General features: G+C 36.1%; 1 protein-coding gene across 1 annotated transcript in view; it reads right to left on the minus strand.

Moving 5' to 3' along the window:
- Positions 1–573: 573 nt before the first annotated feature.
- SEL1L (SEL1L adaptor subunit of SYVN1 ubiquitin ligase) overlaps positions 574–27676 on the minus strand; it is a 59372-nt gene continuing 32269 nt past the window's right edge. The window contains exons 7-21 of the mRNA XM_069489100.1: positions 27402–27455; positions 27248–27307; positions 26169–26250; positions 25659–25813; positions 24092–24148; positions 19959–20027; positions 18207–18284; positions 17262–17324; positions 15448–15535; positions 14489–14637; positions 13566–13731; positions 12956–13030; positions 11816–11988; positions 7244–7372; positions 574–4763 (exon numbers count right to left, since the gene is read on the minus strand). Of these exons, the coding sequence (XP_069345201.1) occupies positions 4554–4763; positions 7244–7372; positions 11816–11988; positions 12956–13030; positions 13566–13731; positions 14489–14637; positions 15448–15535; positions 17262–17324; positions 18207–18284; positions 19959–20027; positions 24092–24148; positions 25659–25813; positions 26169–26250; positions 27248–27307; positions 27402–27455 (1608 nt within the window). The 3' untranslated portion in view covers positions 574–4553. The remainder of the gene's footprint in view (positions 4764–7243; positions 7373–11815; positions 11989–12955; positions 13031–13565; positions 13732–14488; positions 14638–15447; positions 15536–17261; positions 17325–18206; positions 18285–19958; positions 20028–24091; positions 24149–25658; positions 25814–26168; positions 26251–27247; positions 27308–27401; positions 27456–27676) is intronic.

Genomic DNA, 27676 nt, shown 5'->3' on the forward strand with positions numbered 1-27676 from the left:
ATCGTCTCTTCTGAGTTGCCTGCTAGGAAACTGAAGCCCAAATTTGTAGCCCACTTCTAACTTGCATTTTGTGTACAGAGTTCACTCCTGGTTTCTTATTTTCTTTTTTCATTTCCCCTTTACTCAGGTTTTATTTATTCTAAATAAATTTTATCATATTGTATTGTATGCATCTCTGCAAGCCCTTTTAAAAACTTCCCAGGAGAAGGCAATGCATAAACAAACTTTAGACAAATTATACAATAATCAGGCTAATTTTGAGTGAATCTTGCTTACTATGTATCACAGGTTGATTCAAGTCAAAGATATCACAGATTTAAAAGATGGTAACATTTCTTGGCAAATTCATATTCTCCCTAAGGCAAATATTGACTTATAGGAATCTGAATTTCAGTAGTTAAAAATGAAAGATGGATTCAAATTGCCCCAAAAGTATGTTTTTCAGAAGCTTCTTAATTTCCAAAAAGTTTCAGTTAAAAAAATCAAAACATTCAGGTTGAAAAAAAGGAGACTGATTGGGAAGATGCTTGGTTATGGCACATTACAGCATACAGGATGACCAGAGGTGGAATCTTTATTTCACAAGTTTCAAGATACAGTACAAAACGAATCTGTACATCTCTCTATTAACAGGATTTGTTTACACAATTATATTACACTTCACCAGCCTTTATACTGCATTTCATTAAATACAAAATAAATTTACAAAAAACGTCTACCATGGTGTTCCTTCACAATGCCAGCTTATGGTCTTTTAAAACTTCCTCTCCTAAATATTCATAGTGGTTACAGCTTGATCATATCAACATTATGAATTTTATGAATTTTTAAATCAAAGAAAATAGTGTCAGTCTGTCTGTCAAACCAAATAGGAAAGACAGCTCATGTGAGATGGCTCTCATGCACACGAAATCAGATTTTTACTTGTGCAAATAGTCACTTTAAAATACAAATCATTTTCTACTTGGGATCATTTTAAATTCTCTTGAAATACCAAGTAGATGGAGAAATTTACCTTCTTTTCAATGAATACTACACATTTAAAAACCAGGTAGTGCCTCAGACAATGTAGCATTCAGAAATTGTATATTTTCACATTTGAGAATGATGACTGATGAAAAATATTTGCATGAAAATAATGTTTTTTCTAATTTTTTTCTTGTATACCTCTTGTCATAATATTACCTAATATGTATTAGAGTTACTTTCAAAATAAATACCAGCTGTCATAGGAGCAAATATAGCCCTTCTCTTCTTGGCAGGTAAGGAGACTGTTTACCTGAAGCATCTTGTTTTGAAATGTGCATGTGAAATGCTAGTCCAGACCTCTGTAAAGGAAGTTTTTGCATATGTAGTTAGACATTGATACACATGCTACACACATGAAGAATTGTATTAACAGTTTTCATTTACAGGCTTGCATGCATGCTTCCAAAACACTGGTTTAAAGAACAAACATGAGGAGCAAAGAAGGGAGGGAAAAACAAAGAAAAAGAAAAAAAAAAATCCTATATATAAAATATTTAAGTTTCCTCGAGGCATCAGCAGCTCCTTATTTAAATAAATCATCAGATCATCACCAGATCACTGGTGGAAGTTTCCAAAAGTTGCCAATGTTACAGAGATAAAACAGCTTAGTGGTAAAACTCTCAGAAATTAACATTACATGCAGAAAAGTAATAAATCCTCAAAAATATCAAGATTGATGATTCATAAATTAATCTGATTTAATTGCTAAATAATGAAGTCTGAAAAAAGCCTTTAATTTACTTTTTCTGTGCCACTGACTATTAATCAAAAATAAGATAAGCCTCACCTAGAAAACAGAAACAAAAACTTCAAACACAAAAAGAAAAAAAAACCACCAATGCTACCTTGATAAAATAAAATAGAAGCAAAATGGTAGTTTCAAGAGAGTTGGCTAACCAACAAACCAAACACAAGAGAACATAAGCTAAATAGAGAACTACTGTCATCACCTTCGAAGGCAGGAAGACACACTATAAAAGGTATGAGGAGAGATGGGCTACCATGGAGAAATGAAGCCACACTCTGCTAAGTGTAAATTCTAACATTAAAACTCCTGAATCCCGGAGTTAGTTTAATGTCACTGACATTAACTAGCTTTAGTTATTGTCATTTTATTCAAATGGATGCCATTTGATTAGGTAAGTATTGAGCATTATTTTAGGAGAGAAACCAAACCCAATTCCTATTTGCTTAGGTACCATGTCCCCTGAACAAAAATGAAAAAGGGAGCAAAGTATTTTGAGACAGTTTTTAAATGAAGCCATAAGAACTAAGAAATTTTAAAGATACCGGTTCAAATTTCTGGTAGCAAATGACCCAGGGTAAAACAGGAAATGGAAACAAACCAAGAAAAAGATATTTGGAATGTTAATTTAAAAAGGCAAGTGTAAACTAAGAGCAAGTTTGTTATTACATGAAGAACAAGACTACACTTTCCCATCTGGCCTAGGTAGTGCATACTGTTTTAAGAAATGTTTTCTCAAAGTACTAATGGAAGGAAGTAAATAAAGATAGACATACAAATGCTAAAGGAGAAATCAGATGGATGGCAGAAGAAAAAATGGAAGTTGATAGTCACCTTAGAGGGGTTTTCAACTTTTAAATAAATTAAAACAGTTCCTTCTAAATGGAACATGGCAGCTACCATGGATTATACTTATTTGGAAGGGTGGGGAGAGGGGAGGCAGTAAAGACACCAACATACTGACCAACTGCACTCAATCTCCATGTGTAAGAGACCAAAACAATTCGTAATATTTACAAGAGCTGCCTAAAGCGACATTACACTTCTGAGGGTAAAATTTCCTACCTTTCACAGACACGTTTTTATACATATGGTTCTCTCCGTGACCACCTGTTCAAATTCAGAAGCAATTATCTGGGAGGAAAGTTTGCTTACCAGGTTTCCCATAATACTCTAAACACAAAAAATGTATACAACTTCACATTTAAAGCCTTCATGTTCATTACAGACCAATTAAATCTAGTTCTAAATACAATCCCAACTTCAAAAAACAAAGCACTATAACTCTATAAGTAATAAACTCTTCAAGTTTTCTGGCAGATGAGGGATTATGGGAAAAAATTATAAAGGTTAGTATCAACAGACTGATCGCGTATGACGCCTGCTCAGATATGAACGCAGTCTCAGACTAGATACAGGCTGGTGAATGCTACCATGTGACAATAAAATGAAATACAAATTCAGTTTAAGCTTTAACTGGTTCATTTGTGCGATTATGTGAAGTTCTCAGTTCTTTGTGTTTTTTTTCCATGCTATTTAACCAGCAAATTCTGAAGTGTAGTAGCCTTGATTTTCCTAATGTTAGCAGTGGGAGGATGGTGAATATGATAGCTAAGGAGGCGGCTGACTTTCTACAGTAATATAAAACTGTAAGAAATAAAAAGGTACCTAAACAGTATAGAACAGTACAAACAGACTTTCATCAACCACTGAGTTTTATCCATCTTTGATTCTCTGTCTGAGTTCTAGTACGGTAATGGTAGTCACTGTATGCCATAACCTGGCAATTACATATCATATTTAAAGAATTCAGGAGGGCGATCTGTTCTTTGTGCAATAAGAAATGCAAAGTAAAATAAATTCTGAGAATAAATGCTTCAACTTTTGGGAAAGTGTGTCTATGATCCTGGTACCCCATCCATAGTTCTTTAATATTGTTTTCTAATTTCTCCCATTTAGTCCATCCTCTGGCTTCCGGATCAAGGCTCTGTATACTCAAAACAAACAAGAAAATTACACTGAGTAGGTGGTAGGTGGGGCAAATTCACGTTAGTGCAAGGACTCAGTTCACGAAGTTTTACATATATATTCCATTCCAAAAAAGTGAAGTTCACAAAAAACTCTTTAACAAGTCTTTGAAGGAAAGGAGTATGGTATAAAGTGTGACAACCACCATTAATAAGAAATGTGCCAACTTTTCTTTTAAAATAACAAATATGCTAAATATGTATACTTGCAGGTAGACTGGTAAGTTTCTCAGTTCCAAAACATTGAAGACCTTTTTTTTTTCTTTCTTTTTTTTACTTAAAAGGCAAGTTCTATTCTCTGACTTTCAAACATGTTTAAGGTTAAACTTGCATCTAACTGGGTTTTCCTTTTTACATTGATCAGTTTTTAGTGTCGATGCACAAAACCTTAAAGATGGCTGATATAAGAACTTACGCACATTGAGAGAATGACCGAAAGGATCCAAGAAAGATAGCTGGATACAGCAGACGTTACTTTAGAGTATCTCACATATGTTTCCAGAAAAAAAAAGGAAAGCCACTGAGAGTTGTTATTCCATATGGCACTGAAACAAACATTCAACTTAGTTTAGCTAAGAGTTACTTATCCCTGAAAATAAAGGCATCAGATTCAAAGCAGCTTAAAGAAATTCAATGCTTCTTTGTGCCTCTTCCAGGAGGTGACCACTGATCCAAAGTCCTAACTCAAATGCAAGTGTTCTCAGCAAACAACTTCCCTAGTTGTCACCGATCAAGGCTGGACATGGCGGATGTTACTGTGGTGGCTGGGGCTCCGGGGGCCCTTCCTGCTGGGGTGGAGCTGGCCGTGGCCCTGGAGGCCTGGGCACAGGCATGTCTTGGTGCTGCCTCTGCCTGTAAGCTATCACTGTTCCCAGCAGCAGTGCAATGATGGTCATGAGGTAAAGGTCCCACTCAGGTCCCAGAAGCTGGTCCATATCAAGATGGGTGAACATATCTCGAATCTTAATGAAAATAACATAATAAAAATCATTATCACCACTGAAATGTCAGGGAAGGAACAGGAAAGTTATATCACAAATTAGAAATAAGTACAGAACTCAAACATAACTGGTTTGAGGAACATTTTGCAATGTGTATTTAAAAAGAGGGTTTTAAAGCCTTCAACTGAAGCTCAAAATAATGTGTCTCAGGCACCAAGCTATTAATTTATGATAGCTGACTATACAAAATGTCTAACAGGGTTCTTTCCATCAGTAATCTAATTCACTAATTTTCAACCATTTTTCACAGAAAATATTTGAAAGGAACGCTGGGACAATGGAGAGCCAAGGAGGGGAAATTAGTATCGTGGCCCACCTGTCACCTATTTGTAGTAATGGCACACCAGCTGAAAAGCTCTGTTCTACGACAGTGGGGCTAGTCTACTACTCTTATAGTTGAAGACTGAAGAAATTCATACATTTAATAGTTGAATGAATAATGCCTTTTAGTTAGGATTTAACTAAGATGCAAAGTATTTAACATCTGAATTTGAACTTGAAAGTTATGTTCTTAGTCTACGATATTTTTTCATTGTTTTAGTGTCACTTAAGAAAAGTTATTCCTGCTATTTACCCATAAAGGAAGTAAATATGGGGTATAATCCTTTATTTAAATAAAATTATATTTAAAAGGTCTCCATAATGCATATTTGTAGGTATAGGTGCTAAATTTTTCTGGAAAATAATAAGAAACCACTAACTGTGTTCCCTGGAGAGGAACCTGGGATGGGAGGTTTTATGTTTTACTGTACTGTTTGACTTTCTTACCATCAATACTTATTACTCTTGTACTTTTTTCCCCTAGATTCTAGCTGATAGGATTATGGGACATTTTATTATCTTCTTTATACTTCTGTATTAAAAAAACCCAGCAAAGATATAATATACTCAGTACAGTGTATTGCAAGATGAAATCTTAGACTGTAATTACAGCTTATTGGTTATAAAAATTGTGGGAGACAAGAGCCTGAAACAGTCCTAAGAGAGAAACAGCAGGCTGCCATACTATCAGCTTTTTAATCAAAGGAACAAAGATATTGCATACTCTGGCTCATGCTACCAAGCAATTATACCAATTGACATCACACGTGTCTCAGCAACTGGAGGACAGAGTCCCACACGTCCAGGGCCTGTCTGGAGACACCTCAGTGGCATGGGCTAGGGTGGCAAAACGGAGAAGTCTACTTCTCACTGTTGATGCTGGAGCTGCATGGACTATATTTGTATCTGTGCAATTTATGAGGGAAAGAAAGCCTGTTCTAGAGTCTAAAGCTGAAATGACATACTAACCTGTTCTGAAAGACATTATAAAAGGGTGAAACATTGTCCTTTTCTAGTCCTAAATAAACTAAAGTTAAATAGCTGTTGTTGCTAACAAGTGCTCTGAACATTTTAGGGCTTTCAGAGTTATATGCTGCACCAGTTCATCCATTACTAGGAACTATAGGATCTGGAAACAAAATTTAAAACTGGCAGAACCCAAGAGCACCAACATATAAATATTGTTAACTAAAGCAGTTTTGAAGAGAATGGGTAACCCACCTCCTACCTAGGTTTTATCATTAGCCTATTTAAATATTTCAAGCTATTTTTAGAGGAGAAAATTCTGGTGGCATTTTTAACTTATGTTTCACTATCAGAAGAAACCGAAGTACAACAGCCTGGGTAGTTTCTCAGGTTCATTGTCTGCTTCCTTTTTTTTTTTTTTTCTTTTTCTTTTTAAGGGGCTGGTTTGAGTCACTGCTAGGCAGTCATCTGATATAATATTTACTGAATTTAGTTAATTACCCTTTCAAACTGCTTTGAGTAAGTCTCAGTTTTCACTAAAACAGAAAACACATGCATCAGTGAAAAAAGCTTTAGCAGTAGAAACCATCGAATGCTACCTAAAAACTGCATTAACTGCTCTGTGTCTATATTTATCCCTCATCTGATGATGTCCTTTGGTACTTTGCCTGGGGGGAAGAACGGAAGACAACTGACATTTGCAGGGCACTCTGCCATATGCATCCCCAACTTTTTTTTTTTTTTTTTTTTTGAGACAGAGTCTCACTCTGTTGTCCAGGCTAGAGTGAGTGCCGTGGCGTCAGTCTAGCTCACAGCAACCTCAAACTCCTGGGCTTAAGCGATCCTACTGCCTCAGCCTCCCGAGTAGCTGGGACTACAGGCATGCGCCACCATGCCTGGCTAATTTTTTGTATAGATATATTTTAGTTGTCCATATAATTTCTTTCTATTTTTTAGTAGAGACGGGGTCTCACTCTTGCTCAGGCTGGTCTCGAACTCCTGACCTCGAGCAATCCACCCACCTCGGCCTCCCAGAGTGCTAGGATTACAGGCGTGAGCCACCGCGCCCGGCCAATCCCCAACTTTTTAAATAAAAACTTCCAGGAGAGAGGTTATATCATCTGTGACTTAATGAAGGAAGCATGTCTACTTACATTTGTTTCCCGTATGTACTGCAAGAAATAGACAACGCCCAATTTGCAGAGTGCTAGGAAGACTGGTACTTGTGCATCTGGGCTGGCTTCGGCTGCCATGTCATAAAAACGTTTTGCAAGGTGAATATCCTATAATATAGGTAATAAACAAAAATTTATTTTTTGTCAAAATAAGTAAAAATATTTATTTAGTTTGCATATTAGGAAATTTTATTTTACCTTTCAAGTTTTCATTTTAAAATGAATTTCCCTCACCTAAAGAAAAAACTAAGCTTTACTTGGGTAAAATTTTTTTTAATTATCTAACTGCTTAGTTTTGAAAAATTTAATTAAAAAACTTGACTCATTTTCTCCCAAAATAACATCCCATTTGCCGTGTAGATACGTTGCATACAGCTATATATCTATGCTTTAACACTGTTAACCTGGAGATTTCCAAGGGCAACCTTCTTAAGTCTCAAGCTAATTTTTTGCTACTTAAAACTTCAGTTAGTGTAAGCAACTTATAGTTTCAGTTTGGAGCAGTGATCTTCAAAGTGGGGTAGATACACTCAATATTTTACAAGAGGTACTAGTAGCATGGACAGATTTAAAGAACTCTATCTAGCAGTTTCCTCAAACTTTCAGACCTGCTTTTTCCTGAAAGGGATCTGCCTGAGAAGAAGGCCTGTGTGCACAGCAACCTTTCTTCACTTTACAAAAGAGAAGCACAACCCTCATCTACCCCACCCCTTCCTCAGGAGCAATGCCTAGGGGTGTAAAAACCTCAGGGGCCACCACACAGAGAGAGATCCTGAAACGCTGTCTTTGGAGAAGGCTCCTTTACTGACTAATTCTAAACCCATATTAGGGCATTTGGGGTTTCCCTGTGTTAGACGTATTTTTGTAAAGGGTAAAACAAGTCATTATTAATTTTGGCACAGGTTAGAGTGTTCTGAATTCAGGTATGTGGTAGAATGGATGGTGAGAGTTGTGACAACTTACACTTGAAAACCTCATGCCCTGATGACTGTCAAAGAATATTCAATTCTTGAATTCTATGAGACATGGGAAAGAAAGGCTAAACATAAAAATGACTTTTTTCCCCACATATTTAAATATAAGTAACTTTCAGCTATTCCTTATTCTTGTCCTTAAGGTGTGCAGTTAAAAAGAAGAGCACTTTCAAATAATGGTAACATTATGGTTAGTGTCTCTGATTTTTTAAAAAAAATTTAACTCAAAAGCTCAAACGTTTTTTTTGGATTGCCATATTTTTCAAGATCATGGATCAAACTTTATGTGATCTGTAAAGACTCTGTGAATTATTCATTATGATCATTAAATAGATTCAATAGGGTAATGAGACTTATCAAATAATATCATGAATTATTTTTTCCAATTATAGCCAATCCTCATATTATTTAATACTTAACACTTTCCTAGCTATACTAGATGCTGGATTGATTAGCTTTCAGTGGTATGAGTGTCTCTTTCTTTTAAAAAATAGGAAAAGGTTGGCCGGGCGCGGTGGCTTACGCCTGTAATCCTAGCACTCTGGGAGGCCGAGGCGGGTGGATCGCTCGAGGTCAGGAGTTCGAGACCAGCCTGAGCAAGAGCGAGACCCCGTCTCTACTAAAAATAGAAAGACATTATATGGACAACTAAAAATCTATATAGAAAAAATTAGCCGGGCATAGTGGCGCATGCCTGTAGTCCCAGCTACTCGGGAGGCTGAGGCAGTAGGATCGCTTAAGCCGAGGAGTCTGAGGTTGCTGTGAGCTAAGCTGACGCCACGGCACTCACTCTAGCCTGGGCAACAAAGTGAGACTCTGTCTCAACAAAAAAAAAAAAAAAAAAAAAAAATAGGAAAAGGTGATCATGATGTCTTATTAAAACTAATGTAGTTATTCTGATTTTTATACATGATTATTCAATTATTCTCAATAGCTGAAAACAAATTCCCTCCTCCCAACTCTTATCAAAATAATTGCCTTTTATCATATTCTATATTCACAAGAATTTATATTAGATACATATTATACTATATTAAAATTAAGTTATCAGAAGCACATTTTATTTTATAACCTATTATAAAACCAGATTATTAGATTTATGTCATTTTAACCTTGACTACTTTCAATAAATTATTACTAGATGTATCCCATAAATGCCATAACTTATATGTGATTTTTATATTAGTCACCAAACACATAGTAAACTTTGTTATTTATTCAAAATGTTATTTGAAGTAAGCCTTTCTGATGGAAGCTAAGTCTGATTTGGCTGACTGGCTTGACAGTCAAGAGAGACTCCAATGACTATGTTACAGGCAGAGATCTTCCAGAAGTCAAACACACTGAGCTTGCAGTCCAGAGTCTTGCTAAAACTATACTTAAGTATCTAATATTAATAATTAATATTTTAAATATTAAGATAAACTTAAAATATAAAAATTTACATATTGAAATTAAAATGTCTAAATGTGAAACAAAGAAGACACATTTTGTCAAAAAATAGTGCATTAGCAAAATGAAATTAACAACTTTCTCTCAATTCTTAAAGACTTCAACAAAGTGCCTCTAGATGACAGAGTGAGGGGTATAATTAATGGTCATTTCATAAGTCTTTAAAGCCTTTTCAGTATTCTTTCCAGAAACTGAGAAAGTGAAAGGCTCCAGTGTCAGGGAACACATCCTTTTACAAGGTTTCCCATTCTCTGCTTTCAACACAACCGAAGGGGGATCTATCAGGTTGTCAGCAGATAGATCATTAAAATTAATTCCTAAAGACAAATGATCCTGATTTTTGGCATATAACTCTAAAACTGTTTAAATAATCAAGTGCCCCTGCTGCTCTAATAAAACTCTTCTGTATTTTTGTATACTTACATATGTGAACAAGGCTCTAGTCATACATTTATAAAAATTAAAAAAAAAAAGAATGCTAAATCCAATGATAAACTAATTTTTAAAAAATGCTCCATTCATCTTATTAAAAGATGCATTTTCAATAACACAAAAGTAAAATTTTATCAAAATTTATATCATTTTGATGATTTGATCAACAATGTATTAATAATCAACCAACTCTAACAATATCTCATGAATTTTTTCTTTTTTCCTTCTTTTTTTTTTAGACATAAGCTCTCATTTTGTCACCCAGGCTGGGGTGCAGTGGCACAATCACAGCTTATTGCAGGCTCCAACTCCTGGGCTTAAGTGATCCTTCTTTCTCAGCCTCCTGAGTAGCTGGGACTATAGGCATGTGCCACCACGCTTGGGTAATTTTTTTTTTTTTTTTTTTTTGTACAGACGGAGTTTTGCTATGTTACCCAGGCTGGTCTCAAGCTTCTGGGCTCAAGTGATCCTCCCACCTTGGTCTCCCAAAGTGCTGGGATTACAGGCATGAGCCACAGCACCCAGCTGCAAAATGAATTTATATATTTGTTTTTTTCAGATTAAGTATGACAGAGTGATTAGTGAAAGACCTAAGCATTAAAAACATTACTATATAATTCTATGGAAGTAGTGGCTGAAAATATAAATTTAGGGAGACAAGGAAAAGATACAATTTTCAATTAAAGAACTTGCTTGTATATTAAAAACAATAATGCTGGGTATCAAATTATTTTGTTATTTATATTCTATTGGATATTTTAAGAATAATTTAATAATTTTATTTAAAAAATGTTAATACTTTAAATAGCTGGAATTCAGACCCTATGAACTTAAGAAAAATTTTAAATGTCAACTTAAAAATGTGCAAAGGGGTATACAGTTTTTCAAAATTCTCTTTTTTTTTTTTTTTTGAGACAGAGTGTCGCTTTGTTGCCCAGGCTAGAGTGAGTGCCGTGGCGTCAGCCTAGCTAGCTCACAGCAACCTCAAACGCCTGGGCTTAAGCAATCCTACTGCCTCAGCCTCCCGAGTAGCTGGGACTACAGGCATGCGCCACCATGCCCGGCTAATTTTTTTTTTTTTCTATATATATTTTAGTTGGCCAGATAATTTCTTTCTATTTTTAGTAGAGACGAGGTCTCGCTCATTGCTCAGGCTGGTCTCGAACTCCTGACCTTGAGCGATCCACCCGCCTCGGCCTCCCAGAGTGCTAGGATTACAGGCGTGAGCCACCGCGCCCGGCCCAAAATTCTCTTGAGGATACACAAGTAAAACCTTAAGACCACGGGTCTAGAGAATGTTAGACTTCATTAGGAAGGTGTAAGAATCAGAAATAAGTTTATCAGTAGAAAATATTTAATTCATTTCAAAATAATTTAGAAATAGAATTTGGTTGAAGATGGACAGTTTCTCAAGCAAATATTAATAGTTATCAATATCGGCAGCACTGCATTTCCATTTTCATGAATCTGTCTTTAGTTTAATATCCCAAATATAAGAGCATAGATATTAATGTGTGTGTGGTGGAAGATGAGAGAGATGGAACAGCAATCTTCTGAAATATTACTAATCATTCTCATAATTTAGTGGCCTAAAATATGACTGAATTAGACAGAAAGTCTATTTTCTATACAAATGCAGATGCTTCCCCAATCAATTATATTAGTCTAACATCTGTTTTGAAGCCACACTCACCTGTTTAATGCCCAGTCCTTTCTCATGCATATATCCCAGATTAAACATAGCTTGTGCACTGTGCTGTTGCTCAGAAGCCAGACGATAATGAATAAATGCAGTCTCATAATCTACATCAGTGCCGAATCCATAGAAATGGTAGTCTCCAAGCTTAATTCTAGCCACAGTATAGCCTTAAACAAAAGTTAAATGCAAAAATGCCAAAAAATAGTGTTTAAGAAAAGACCAAACTATCATTTCCCCTCTTCCTAACATGCTTATATAAAACAAAGAATTTTTAACTTGTAGTACACAAACTTTGTAAGAAATCTCTCAAACTATAAAGTCAGTAAAAATATAAACTAGAAGTGTAGCTCTTCTGCAGAAGGGTTTGTAATAGTCAGGGAGAGGTAAAACCAGGTAGGTAGTAAAGGTCACACATCCCTAATCCAAAAATTTGAAATCTCAAATCCTCCAAAATCTGACACTTGATGCTTAAAGGTCAAACTCAAAGGAAATGCTCATTGGGGCATTTTGGACTTCAGATTTTTGGATTAAGAATGCTCAACCAGTATTTATATGCAAATATTCCAAATCTGAAAGAATCTGCAATCCGAAGCACTCTTAGTCCCAAGCATTTCAGATAAAGGATAATCAACCTGTATTCCCTCTTTCAACAATTCTCCTCTTCAAATGATTATGCTCTACTTTCTCATGTCATTTATATTTTTAAATAGTTCAGCTTGACCATTGTTTAGGCTTGGAGAAGGGACAGACAATGTTGGGAGTAGTACGCTTGAAAAAGAAATACTCAAAAGGAGCGGGGAAAAATTAGTCTTTTGGGTTTTAGGCTAATATTTTATCCTATATTCTATTCCGTTTCAGTTTTAGACAATATATTAGCTTCAAACTAGAAACCAAAGAGTGAATCATAGCATGGTGGAAATGTCCAATACAATGACTTCGCAACCCAATTTAGAAACCCTGGCACTAGGACTTCCATTTTAAGAATAAATGCCAATAATATGCAAAGAAGTTAAGCAATAGTTAGTATCTCTGCTTAATTTTAAGGTGATGAATGACATGATTTAATGTTCATGGGAGATAAACAATATAGGGAGGTCCCCAGGTGAAACTCTTATCCTAGAATTAACCACTCACCTTGGGAGGCCGCCCTGTTCCAATGCAGCAAAGCTCTGGGATAAGTTTCATTTTCACCTACAATGGTTGCTTCTCCTATAGGAAAATAAATGAAATACAAATCAGGCATTTAGGGAAAGGCACTAGACTTTCAGGCTTCATTTGCAAATTAGGAAGGATATGTGGCACATAAGTTAAAAAAGAATTAGGATATAATAGTATTATATTAAACAAGTTTGAAATAAAATACTGAGTTCAAGGGAAATCACTAGATTTGGATCACTGGATACTTTGTGAAACATGTTTTATCTATAAAACTAATAAAGAGACTAATTACTGAGCCACTTCTAGGAATCTACAGTGTTGGGAAAATGAGGTTTTGATATTCACTGTATTTTGAAAAATATATTTATTGAAAGCACTTAATTTAAAAATTAATGTCACATACATTTCTACTGTCAACTCCAGTTATAAAACTAACTTTCATGACTAAGTAACAAGCATGTGTGTTGTTAAGCTCCATTTACAACAATAAAAAATGTTTCTTTGTGGCTTTTCTTTCTAAACAGGTTAACCTAATGTGAGCTCTTGTATTCTAAACCTAAGGCAGGAGGACTAAAGTGAACTTTACTCTGATCAAGGATGAAGGCTGCATTGCTTTGTGCCACTTCATAGCCTTGTTCGGCCAGTAGGAGGTACTGGATCACTGCAGCATTATAATCGCCCTCTTTATAGCTGTTATAGGCAGTCATAAGCCTCTCAGACCAACGGCCTCGTTCACATACATTCTTAAACAACTGTGAGAAGAGGAAAGAAAAAAAAAAATCAATATGAAAAATAAGAACGATATGCCAGAAAGTCACTTTTACACTTTGGCTACAAGTGACTTCAGCTCTTTAAATCTCTGGCAGCTTTATTACATAACAGTTTGGGAATTTATCTGAAGCTTTCATTTACTCTTTGGAAGTCAACAAGTTTATAAAAATAATAGCACACAATTATATGCCATTTACTCTGGCCAAGTACTGTTCTGATGATTTATGTATATTATCATACTTAATCCTCCCATGAGGTCCATGAGGGACCACCCTATGAAATTTGTCCTATTAACAGGCCCATTTTACAAGTAAGTAAACTAAAGCACAGAGAGATTTAGAAATTTTGCTAAGTGTTTATCAATGTTACTCTAAAGTGCCAGGTCTGAGGGAACTAAAGAGGAAAATTTCCAATTAGGAGATCTTAGCATTCCCCTTTGGAACATTCAATCAAAATATACTTTTTTGACACCAACTATGTATCAGATACTGTCCTAGGTGCTAGAGATACTGCAGACACTAATATCTGCTTTTATAAATGTTGATTCTAACACAGAGAGACAAACTAAATAAGTAAATACAATAGTTAGACTCTCAGAGTCTTTCCTCAGTATATCAATGCTAACAGTCTGAGCCTATTTCTACACAGAAGAAATCATGCAAAGAAAATCAGAATTAAAAGGACAGCCTTAATAGGTAAAGCAACTTCTTACACACAAGCCCGCAGAAAAGACCCTACCTCCACCGCAGTGTGACACGATCGCATCACACCTGTGCCGCTGGCATGCATCTGCGCGAGGTTGTAGAAAGCCAAGATATGCCCTCCCTGAGAAGCTAAGTTAAAATACTTCAAGGCCTGTTTATAATCTCTCTTGACTCCAATGCCATCTGTTAAAACAAACAAAAAAAATCACATGAGATTAAATAAGATTTAGTTAAGCCCCAGAGAAGTCTTACATATGAGGAATAAAACCCTAATGAAAGTCAGAATTCTTACGGAGTAAATATGTGAATCTAATATAAATTCATATATTGATACAGATTAATATAATTTACAATGAAAAACAAGATGTACAAATTGCTGAATTGGGAGAATATTAATTGGTCAGAATTATATAGCTCCCATTTCCGTATCATGGTGCCATCTACTGGAAAATACGTTAATTTAAATTTTGGTGTATCCATCATGAATTCCAATGTTACTACTGCGGTTCCCAAGCCCCCAGCCCAGGCTGCAGACCCGGTACTGGTCTGTGGTCAGTTAGGAACCAGGCCGCACAGCAGGACGTGAGCAGGAGGCAAGCCAGTGAAGCTTCATCTGTATTATAGCAGCTCCTATTGCCAGCATCACTGCATAAGCTCCGCCTCCTGTCAGATCAGCAGCAGCATTAGATTCACACAGGTGTGTGAACCCTACTGTAAACTGCACATGCGGGATCTAGGTTGCGCACTCCTCATGAGACATGCTCCTTATGAGAATCTTATGTCTGATAATCCAAGGTGGAGCTTAGGTGGTGATGCTACTGCTGGGGAGCGGCTGCAAATACAGATTATCATTAACTGATAGGTTTGAGTGCACAATAAATGTAATGTGCTTGAATCATCCCAACACCATCCCCCCGACCCTTAGTCAATGGAAAAATTGTCTTCCATGAAACCTGTCCCTGGTGCCAAAATGGTTGGGGACCGCTGACTTACTATAGTACATAGAACCAAGCTGTAGTTGTCCATCCACCCAGCCTTGCTCAGCAGCTTTCTGGAAATACTTCAGTGCCAGATCATAATTCTGTAGAAAAAGATGTCACGTGATGAGAAAGGTCAAAAGGCTGATAGAAGTTAGGAGATTCACTGATTAAAAGGAATAAACAAAGCACACATAAAATATTCTTGAAGAGCCATTAAAAAAGACTACCTTCTCATTTTTATAATACATAGATGGTAATATACTTTAAGTCAAGGGGGATTTATACTTAAGATTGTGAAGAAAAGGAAATAGAGTTTTTGTGAAGCAATTTGTATGTTACTCTTAGAAAGCATAAACACTGGTAGAGCTAGGAATTAAGAAACAATCAATCTTTTCTGCTAACCAATTAATCCTTCCTTTTTAAACCTACATTTTTCTAATATTAAATAAGGAAAATTATTCTCTTCTTATTCATTCCTTTCCTTTGTACCTTATCAAACACCTAATAATAGGCCGGACGTGGTGGGTCACGCCTGTAATCCTAGCACTCTGGGAGGCCGAGGCGGGCGGATTGTTTGAGCTCAGGTGTTCGAGACCAGCCTGAGCAAGAGCGAGACCCAGTTTCTACTAAAAATTGAAAGAAAATTATATGGACAGCTAAAAATATATATAAAGAAAAATAGGCAGTTAGCGCGGTGAGTGGGGGAGGGGTGAGGAAAAAAAAAGAAAAGAAAAAATTAGCCGGGCATGGTGGCACATGCCTGTAGTCCCAGCTACTCGGGAGGCTGAGGCAGGAGGATCGCTTGAGCCCAGGAGTCTGAGGTTGCTATGAGCTAGGCTGATGCCACGGCACTCACTCTAGCCCAGGCAACAGAGTGAGACTCTGTCTCAAAAAAAAAAAAAAAAAACCACAACTTAATAATTAGATTTGAAAGGTCATATGTATCCACAGAAAAAAGTTAAAGATTACTACTGAATTTTCATATCTAAAAATGACTAGAAGGAATCAAAATGAGATATTACTGTCTTTTGTGTTACACAATATCTATAGATTAGACCCTTAAACCTAGCTCTTAGTTTCAGGCCCAAATTAAAACAATACATTGCTTAGAAAAATCACCTAAGAGAACAGCAACACAAACTCAGGGACATCCAACATGAGGAGGCAGTGCAAAAGGAGGAGACAAAATGGCCAAGGAAACCAAGAGAGCTTGCAGTCTCAGAACCACAGGGAAGAGTGTTTGAGTGAGGCAGAACCCCAAAATGTCAACTGGATTGACATTAGGAGGTTACTGGTGACCTGTACAGGGAGAGCAGTTACATGAGGCAGAAGCCAGATTGCTAAGAACTCAAGAGTGCATGGTAGCAGCTTAGTTTGGCTTTCAGTGAAGAGCTGGAGAGAAAAGAGGAGTTAGCTAGAAGGGTCAAAGGGCAGAATGGAAAGCTTTCCCCCCCCAACTGGGAGGGATGTAAGCATTTTCGTAGGCTTGAGTAAGGAAGTAGGCAAGGGAAATGTTTAAGTCCTGAAAGTGGGAAGAGTTAGTATGGTGGAGAACACACATGCAAGAATGAGAAACAGCTCCATAGCTTCAGGAAACAGCTTCATACATTTGGGAGAATGTGCCAGAAACAGAGTTATCCTAAGAAGACAGTTGAGATGGGGGTTGCGGGGTGTGGGCTGGGCAAAACTCAGAGACAACAAGAAAAGTTCATCTTTGGTTACAATGGAACAGCTTCACCTGGGCTGAATGGAAGCTACTTAAGGAATACTTTCCCACCTCTCCAGCTAACTGCTTATTAAAGTCATAATGTTAGATGGCACACTTACAACTTGAACTCCTCTCCCATAGAGGTAGGCCATTCCAAGCCCACTCTGTCCAACTGGGTTGCCCTGCAAACCAGAGAAATAAGACAAAAGAGTGAAAAAGATTCATTAAAAACAAGCAAGAAAAAATGACTGCAAAAGAAATCATTAACAAGTACACTCAAAACATGTCTTACTACTTTTCAATTCAAAACTTTCTTTCCATCAGGCTAAACATAATACCGATTTTTAGACATTTGGGGGCTTCTGGTAATTTCCCGAAAAAGAGTAAATAGTAAATTCATTTAGAATTAAATTTTGGTGACTTACCTTATGACCATTTGTACCATGAATTTATGATATAATACATGAATAATGTATTTCATCAAAATTAAAAGGTCATATTTTTGTTTTCAGTTTTCACTGGTAACCTCTCACCCCAATAAAGAGAGAAGATGTCATGAAACGTCTAGTAGTAACAGCCAATACTGCTATCAGGTGGCAAAGATGTTCAGTAACATAGTTAGCAAAGAGTAAGTGTACATACTGCAGGTATACAAGGTATCAAGTGTTCACATGCAGTGTTCTCTGGGCCAAAGAAAGCCTAAATTATGTATTATGATTATCAAAAGTATCCAATTATGTAAGCTTTTAAACTTCAAGTTGCAATACTAATAGGGTATATTACATAACTCCTAGTTCCATTACTAAAATCAATATTTCCCTGATTAGGAAACTTCTCAATAAAATTTAAACAGAGAGTTAATATTTAACAATCTGCTCTCTAATAAAAATTGCTTTTTATTGGGAAAGGGTTGTAGTCAATACATTCACATCAATCATATCTACATAAGCACTTTCAATAATTCACGGCATGAGTTGGTTATGATTAATTCTTCAATATAACACATTTATTAAAATATTAATAATATGGTACACATTTCAATACACTGAGTCATAAAGTCTTACCATGTCAGCAGCTTTCTTAAAGTAGTGAAGAGCTGTCTCGTTACTCTGGGGTACAATATCACTTCCCTCCGAATACATCTGGAAAACAGACCCCAATTTCATTAACAGTTGTAACCCTCTCTGCAATTACATTTTTCTCTTATCTTATTTCATTTCAGTTTTCTTAGATCTCATAAAGTCTTTCCACAAAGTTTAGAATTCCCCAGAGGATATTTTAGAATTAAAAGCAAACCCTTAAAAGCAAACATTTTAATATTATTTTATATTTTATGTCATATCAAATTTATGACTTATCTATAAATATGAATATATAAAATCAGCTCATAGATCAGTCTCAAGAGATTTTTAACCCCAGGATGAAACTTTTTTTCTCACTCTGTCCCTTGGCAGTCAAATGGTTAATAAGTTGCTTAGGACCAGATCAGTGATTAAAGGAAAAAAGGAAGAGCTATTAGCAGCATCCACTTTCCTTTTACCTTCACCAATACTTTCCCCAGGATAAGATAAAGAGTGGGCTATAAGTTCAGGAAAAAAATAACTAAAAGTTTATTTTAAAAGGTTTTAAACACAGATACGGTCTCACTCTGTTGCTTAGGCTGGAGTGCAGTGGCACAATCATAGCTCACTACAACCTTGAACTCCTGGGTCAAGTGCTCCTCCTACCTCAGCCCCTCAAGTAACTGGGACTACAGACATGTGCCACCATGCCTGGCTAATTTTTAAAAAATTTTTTTGTAGATACGGGGTCTCGCTATGTTGCCCAGCCTGGTCTTGAACTCCTGGCCTCAAGTGATTTCCCCCCTTGGCCTCCCAAAGTGCTGACATTACAGGCATAAGCCAACACACCCTGCCAAAGGAAATAATTTTTTAAGATAGGGCTAATTAGTAATTCAGAGCAAGACCCAAAAGGGCAGGAATGAAAAGTCCTTAAATGCTTAACAAAAATAGATGGGAGAATACCAATTTCTATGCTATAATGGTTGGAATGTTTAAATGTAAAATTGTTGGGCCCCAATTAACTAGTTATGCTCTTGTGGCAAATACTGGTAAGATTTTCCTATTTGTAAAAATCTTTGAAATATATTCCATCTGAACTTGCTTACTTTAAGATTTGGTTATAGATGAAAATATCCATTGGTTTATACTATATTATTTTTCAAAATATTGAAAAAGGAAGTTTTGAGATTCTTCCATGACATATGAAATCTATTCAGTAAGTCTCTGGGCTTAAATGGTTCCTTGCTTAAGAAAAGAACTACATCCAACCCATGGAGCAGCAGGATAAAAAGAAAAAAAAAAAAAAAAAAAAAAAGAAAAGAACTACATTGAGAGGTGGGTCACAGCTGTCACACTTAAGACAATTAAAAGTCTACAGATAAATTTTAACAAATTCTAACTACCTCTACTGAGCAGGAAGGAGACAGGCAATTGTGACAGTCTTAGTAAAAAAACTGCAGAGATTCAAGAACAAATTCCTCATTATTGCATACGTTACACAAAAAGGAGGAGCTGAGACAGTGGTTGCTATTTTCAATGGGATGTAACAGACTGATGAGCAAATGCTATGTTATGTTTAAGTTGCCTAAGAAAATGCCTTAGAATAGCACATACCTTAAGACAAGATATAATATTCTTGCACTGGAAATTTTATTTCAATTTATTTTTGGTAAACTGTAGATCTTGAACACAATATATGCTTACTATGCAAACATCTCTTGCTGTTACATAATACATTCACAGGATGTACAGTACCTTTCCCAAGAAGGCCATAGCATGTGAATTGCCAGCATTAGCTGCTAAATTGAAGTAGTCAAATGCTCTCTGTAAGAAAATAATTTATTACAATTATTAGTTCTTAATAGAATCTGCCCTTGGCTTTTAGCCAAAATAATTATTTCAGGAAAATTAAAAACATCTTCTTATACTGAAGTGGCTTTAAAAACAAGGATACTCACTTATTAATATTTCAAAATAGAAATCAGTACATCTAGAAGTTTTATTTTACCAAATAGCTGTACCAAGATACCATTTCACATTAAGTCATTTCACAGTTACAGATGCAAAGAAATGTTGTGTTCCCTAAGCTTAAGGGCCAAGAAGACTTCTGCTATTTACAGGCAGAGTGTGCATCAGGCTGCTTAAAAGACAGCTAACAGCACCTTGACTTCTTTGGTCTAGCTCTCTACTGGTAACCTGGGAGAAAGGAAAAACTAAGAACTCATTCCAACGCATAGAGCATATTTTCATAGTTCTCTAAAGGAATACACTTTCTTTTTGTACTCTTTAGAGAAAAATTCTTGATTCTACTTAAAAAAATCACACAACTAAACACAAGAGTATCAGTAGAAATTTATTATCACCACTGTAAACTGTATTGCCCATCTTTGTTAAGGACCTCGTACCATTGGTTATTCCTTCTTTCCCTTGCTGATTTAAGATCTCCCCCTTTCAAAACCTTTCCCCTTTAAACACTCTTTAACCTCCTGTTATTAAAAAATAAAACCCAAACCAAAATACACAAGTTGCATCTCTCCTGTAGACCCCCAATTTCTTTCCAATAATGACTGTTAACTACTTTCCTCCACAGCCAGGCTTCTCAAAAGAACTAGCTACGTGTACTCCAATTCACTCTACAATATAGTCTTAATTGGCTTGTATACACACTACTTCAGAAAGACACCTCAAGACCACCAATGACCTTCATATTGCCAATAAAAATGTTCTCTCAGCTCACTCCACCTCTCTCTGCAGTATTTGGCATAGCTCACCAGACCTTCCTTCCTGAAAGACTCTTTTAGCTTGGCTTACAAGATGCCATTCTCTCCTGGTTTCCTTCCTGACTCTCTATCTGTGTCATCTAAGTCTTTGCTGATTCTTATTCTACCAGCCAGCTTCAAAACATTAAAGTTCTTCAGGGCTTTTGGACTCCATTTTGGAGTCCAGGAATTTTGGACTCCATTCTTACTTTACATTCCCTAAGCAATCTTACCCAGTCCCATGGCTTCACATACTATCTAGATATTGGCAACTCCTAAGCTTATATTTTCAGTTCCAAATCAGTCTATTGAACCATCTGTATGTCTATTCAACTACCTGTACGTTCACTGCTTAAACACAGAACTTGGAATCTTCTCTCCTTGACCCCACCTTACCTCTCCTCTAGCCTCTCAGTTTAAGTAAATGGCAACACCAACTATTGGCTGCTCAAGGTACTCGCCCCCTCTTTCACATCCAATCTATCACACCAAGTCCCGTTACTTTTACCACCAAACACATCTTTTTTGTTTGTTTGTTTGTTTTTTTGAGACAGAGTCTCGCTCTGTTGCCCAGGCTAGAGTGCGGTGGCGTCAGCCTAGCTCACAGCAACCTCAAACTCCTGGGATCAAGCAATCCTTCTGCCTCAGCCTCCCAAGTAGCTGGGACTACAGGCATGCACCACCATGCCCGGCTCATTTTTCTGTATATATTTTTAGTTGGCCAGATAATTTCTTTCTATTTTTAGTAGAGACGGGGTCTTGCTCTTGCTCAGGCTGGTCTCAAACTCATGAGCTCAAACAATCCGCCCGCCTCAGCCTCCCAGAGTGCTAGGATTACAGGTGTGAGCCACCGCACCCGGCCTCCAAACACATCTTGAATCCATCTGCTATCTTCTATTACCACAGGTCTAGTCTGAGCCACATCCTCTCTCATCTGAACTTTTGGAATACTCCCCTCCCTGATCTCCCTGACTTTATTCTTGGGGTCTTCTGATTCATTCTCTATACTGCAGCCAAAGCCATTGTTTTTTAAATCTGAACATGGTGGTCTTTTCAGCCCCTTGAAGTGTTGCAGGGCTACATTGACATGAGCAGGCATTGCTTGTCTCAGCACTGTTTCATCTTGCCCTCTGCACTATGGGCACCCCAGCCATGCTCCTTTCTGTCTCTGAGCCCATGCACATACTGTTCTTTCTGGCCAGGAATGACCTTACCTCTACTGTCAACTTAGATGTCATCCACTTCTTAGAGAAGTCTTCCCTGACAACTGGTACCTTCCATTCATTACCAATTATTGTATCCTGTATTTCTCCTTTGTAACAATAATCACAATTTATTACATATTTATTGGTGTGATCATTTAAAAACTATCCAATGCCCCTATTAAACTTGAAGCTCCAAAAGGACAAAAACCAGAACTATTTTGTTCAGTATTGTACCCTGAATGCCTAGCAGTGAATGGCACATAATAGGCACAGAAATATTTGAGTTAATGCAATTATGTATTGGAAATTCCTTTTCCTCCTCCTGTGAAGATGGTGAAATAATTTATCACTGTGTAGTCACTTTATATATAGGTAGGCAGCATACAATACCAACAATATTCTCAAACTAGTTAATATAAAAGGTATGCTGCAAACTCTTATTTAGAATTCTCTTCTCTCACCCAACATTTTTATTAACCAGCTCATCTGATGCTTTACTGGCCTAATGACATAGATTTTAATGACCTAGAGACAATGAAACCTGTCAAAAGCTGTCTGAATAATAATAATAATAATAAAACACCCTATAGATATTTGATATTGTTTTAGTGATAAGTGTTATTTTGTTACAATCTAACTCTTAAAGGTGATGGGATGTGATCTATGCAATAATCTTAATTAGAATACTTAATGGGCGTGGTAAAAAAAAACCACAGAGTTTTATTAGTTTGATAAACATTTATTGAGAACTTACTATGTGCTAGGTACTGCCAGGGGCTGGGAATAAAGTGGCAAACAGGGTAGACATGGACTTTAGGTTCTAGCAGGGAAAACAACTTAATTGCATAATTACTTAGTTTACAATGGACAAGGGCTACAGGAATACAGATTTTTAGGAATCCTAACTGTGGCACATGACCTACTCCTGGAGTAGGGTTCAGGGTCATGGGAAATATATTACAGGTTAGAGTTGCATTCTGGAGCATGAGTAGAAATTTGCTCCATGAAGAAAATAGATGGGGTAATATTTACTCTAGATAGAGGGACTAGCATTATGGAAACCTCCCCCGAGACAGGGAGGTTTCTGATATGTTCAAAGACCTGAGCAAAGGTCCATGTGCCTGTGATGCAGAGAGCAAGTGGCTGGTGAAGTAAACAGAGACTGGTACAAGGCCTTGAATATCATGTTAAAGGTTCTGGTCTTTGAGCCACTGGAATCACAGACCACTCAAGAGTTTTAAGCAAGGGAAACATATGATCAGATGCGTGGTTTACACAAATAGGATGTTGCTTAGGAAATGCAGGCAGATGATTCAGACAATGGTAGGTGTAGTGATGGAAAAAGAAGGGACGAGATGAGTGATCTTTAGGACAGAAAGCAACAAAACCTGGTGGTTAAAGATTGGACATTGCAACAGTTGCATACTTGTAATTTTTCACAAACATAAAACTTTCCGCAGTTCTATAGGTGTTTTTTTTTTTATTCTTTCTTTCGTTTTTAAGAGACTAGGTTTCACTATGTTGCCTGGGCTGGCCTGAAACTCCTGGGCTCAAGTGATCCTCCTGCCTCAGCTTCCCAAATAGCTGGTACTACAGGTGTTTGCCAGCTCAAAAAGGTGTTTTAAGACATACTTGTATCACATACTACAGAAAACCAAGAACTTACATGTGTATGTTTTGGACAGTATTGAGAAGTAGGTTTTAGAACTAATAAAATCTTTCTCACCACTCTGAGGTATATTCACATTTTTATTCTTCAGCTTCCTTAGGGGTTAGTTAGATCTTAAAAGCTCATTTGTTAGGGGTGTTTAAATCATACAAGCTTGATGTTGGCATTGACTTAGTAAGAAATACATCTGGAGCACCATTTCTGGCTATAACAAGTAAGAGTTATAGCTATCCTAGTAAGAGCATAGTTAGTTACCTGATGATTTTGTTCTACTCCACGCCCTCCATGCAGGTGAAGTTGCCCCAGACCAACCTGAACATTAAGAAAAACAAGGCAAAAATAAATGGTAACATCTGGTACATAATTAAAATCAGAGCAACAAGAAATCATTTTGTCAAAAAAAGGTTTCCATTCATGACTGAAAAAACTAAAGATTTAGTTTTTACTCCTGAAAATATTACTCTACTTTAACCTAAAATTTTTAAAAACTAAAAATGTATGCTTTTGATAACAAAGTATCCTTCTGAAATAGAGGTAAAATAAAGGTATTTGCAGATAAACTAAAACTGAATTTGTTCCCAGTGAACTTGTTCTAAAAAAAAAACTAAAGAGTGCTCTTCAGACAGACAGAAAATTCTCTGAGAAGTTTGGAAATGCAGTAAGAAATAAAGAGCAATGAAAAGGTCCATTTGTGAATAACCCTAAATTAACATGTAGTGTATAAAACAATAGTATCTTATGAGGTTCAAAAATACATAGAATCAAAACACACACAGAGTTCTCTAAGATCTCTGTGTTGTCCTGGAAATGGTAAAAGTGCTCTAAGTGGTAAAAGTGCTAACATGCAGCCTTGACTTTTATAAGTCAAGGATGTATGTTGTGATCTCTGGATAACCACTAAAAGAGTAGTATCATGCTAGCAGAGGGGATGAGGTGCACTAGCAAAAGCACTCAAACCAAAACAGGGCAAGAGAAGAGAGAAAAAGAAACACGGAAAAGCAAGATAAACAGAAAGCAAGTAAAATAGACAATTTAAACTCAAATATATCATTAATGTTAAAAAAAACATATTTAATCTAACAAGACAAATTTAGTGTAATTTTTTTTCAGCTAAGATTTGGATCTACCTTTCACTACAATTTTTTTTCTTTTTAAGATTCCCTTCTGTGAGTCTTAAAACCAATTGTTCTTAATAAGTATCTATTGCTCATCTCTTACATATTCTAAATTAGAAATAACTGCAAGCTTAACAGGAAAAAGATAAATATTAAAGTTCTTTTTATTTTAATATCATCAAAATATTAAAAATAAGCTAGGAAATACACACAGAGTATTTTGATGGCTATCATATAACTTCCATTAAACAAACCTGCTATTCTTGACCTTGAGGAATTTATAAGCTAAGATGAGCAAAAGAAACATAAAAAGTAAATAGCTCTGCAGAGCATCTGATACTCCAAATATTCCAGATACTTTTTGTTTAGAGAAAATACAGTTTTCATCATTGGTGAGCTTTCATCATCAGTGTTAAAGCCGCTCTGTTCAAGCAGTGAGGTTCACCTGTGGTACAAGGGAGAATCACCTGGCCAGCTTTTAGGAGCTATCAATGCCTAGGTGCCATCCCAGATGAACCCAAATGGAATCTCTTGAGTACAGGACTCTTGGCATCTTAAAAACTGGTCCTCAGGTAATTTTAATATGTAGCTAATAATTGGTCAGAGCAATGAAAAGGTTACTTCCAGATACAAGTGTTTGCTCCCTCCCCCTTACTGTAAAATAAACAACATGGTAAAAATATTCCCTGAGATGTTTAAACACATACCTGTGCTTGTACATCACCTTTTTCAGCCAGAAACTGGTAATATTGAATCAAATCTTCTTCTAGCATTCCACTATTCATTCCTGGATTTTCTACTTCATCAGGCAGGCGTATTCTCTGTACTACTGAGCCTCCTGTTAGCGAGATATCACTAGCAACTGAAACAGAGGAATAAAGTAAAAACACAGAGGAAAGTCAGACAGATTACCACACAGAGAAAAACACAATTCCAGCTGCCAATGTTGACAGATACGATGTTAAAGGAAACCGTTTCTATGGCAGTCTACGTATTACAAAATAGTAATCTATTAATAAATCATACTTTTTCACAAAATACTTAAAAGTAGAACCCAAAGTAAAATTAAAGAAAAAAGTACTTCTTAACTAGTTTAAAGATCAGTTCACTTAAGAGAGCCAATCACAGTATTTCAAATAGTACAATAAAAATAAATGTATCTAAAATTAATTCTGTATTTTTTTTCCCCTAAAAGGTGAAAGGAGAAAAACAGATACCGTGATTGGCAACAAGACGATAATGAGTCAGAGCAGATTCACAACTCTGGAGGACTCCGATGCCGGCCCAGTATCGGTAACCCTGTAAAATAAATTCAGGTGAGCAGACAGGAGTTTCACATGCTACAGTGGCATTTTTTGGGGAACAAATAAAGCTAACCATACTCAGAAATAAATAATTAAGTACTTAGAGCAATCGAAACAGATGCTTCAACTTTATTTATGAAGCATGTGCATTTTACCCATTAGGGAAAATCACTTAGGCATTCTCTCAGAACCAATTTTTATCTAATTTTAGATACAATTTTAACAAAACTTAGTTAATCTTCCAAACTAGCAAAGAAGTAACCAATTAGCAAAATAGAGAAAATGAGACTACTGGAAGCAGGCACTGTAACACCAGCAATAAATGGCTTCCAAATAAGTGGGGAGATAGCCAATTATAAAGAGCAGAAAACAGAAAGTAGACCTCTCTGGAGTCATTCTGCACAGACAAATAACTTTATAAACTTCAACAATTGTTAGGGCATTATTGCATAACAACATGTATAATATTTAATGTTCTTAATCTGTAGCCACTATTTACAAAGATTGGTAACTCTAATTATAAAAAATGTCTATCAAGAATATTTAACATATTTTTGCCATAAAAAAGTTTCATATTTCTTAAAAATTCATCTGAAAGGAACTTTTCAATTGCTGTTTGAGGAATAAATGTTACCGTAGATTAAAAGTGGAAAAAAAAAAAAAATCTATGATAATCTAATCTAAAAAGTGATTCTGACAATTCCAATGCAGAGAAAATAAAAGAAAGCCATTTATCAGATCTTTAGTTTTATAGGCAATCAAATAAACTAATCATTTTAAAGAAAAATTATGGACACTACCCATTTTCATTCACATGTAGATTCAATTTGTTATATCCATTAATAAGAATTTGAAGGATGTTCAACTGAATATTTGGTCTTAATTAATATAAACAAATCTCAATCATGAAATCTGGAATAGTTGTGGCCACTGTAAACCACAAATTCTTCTGCTACTTAAAGTTATTAGTCTTCCACTGTAGTAGTACTTACCAAAACCATGTGGGCTATTAGATTGCCCCCAAGAGCACCAAAAGTGTAATATACAAGGGCCTGTGAAAGAACAAAAGATGCTTAACTGAATGAACATAGGCACATATTTATTTAGCTCAAATTATATTACACAATAAAGTTTTAATAGTATTACCTTTGCCTGACTTGAATTAACACCAAGTCCAGAGGCATAAAGAAAGCCAAGAGCCTGAAATAAAATGGTAAAAGTAAGAATTCTTCCTTCGGTGAAAGTTTATCTGACACAGACACAGTTTTATGTGGTATAAAAAGATGCAAGAGTTAAATGCTAAAAGATTTGAATGCAACTATGCACAACTGTGGAATTAAAGAGCCTTAGAAATACATTCAGGGTTTTATAAATTACACAATTAAATGTAACTTTAAACAAGTCAAAAAGTTTAGCGTGAA

Source organism: Eulemur rufifrons, chromosome 2, assembly GCF_041146395.1.
Source record: "Eulemur rufifrons isolate Redbay chromosome 2, OSU_ERuf_1, whole genome shotgun sequence".
Classification (NCBI taxonomy): domain Eukaryota; kingdom Metazoa; phylum Chordata; class Mammalia; order Primates; family Lemuridae; genus Eulemur; species Eulemur rufifrons.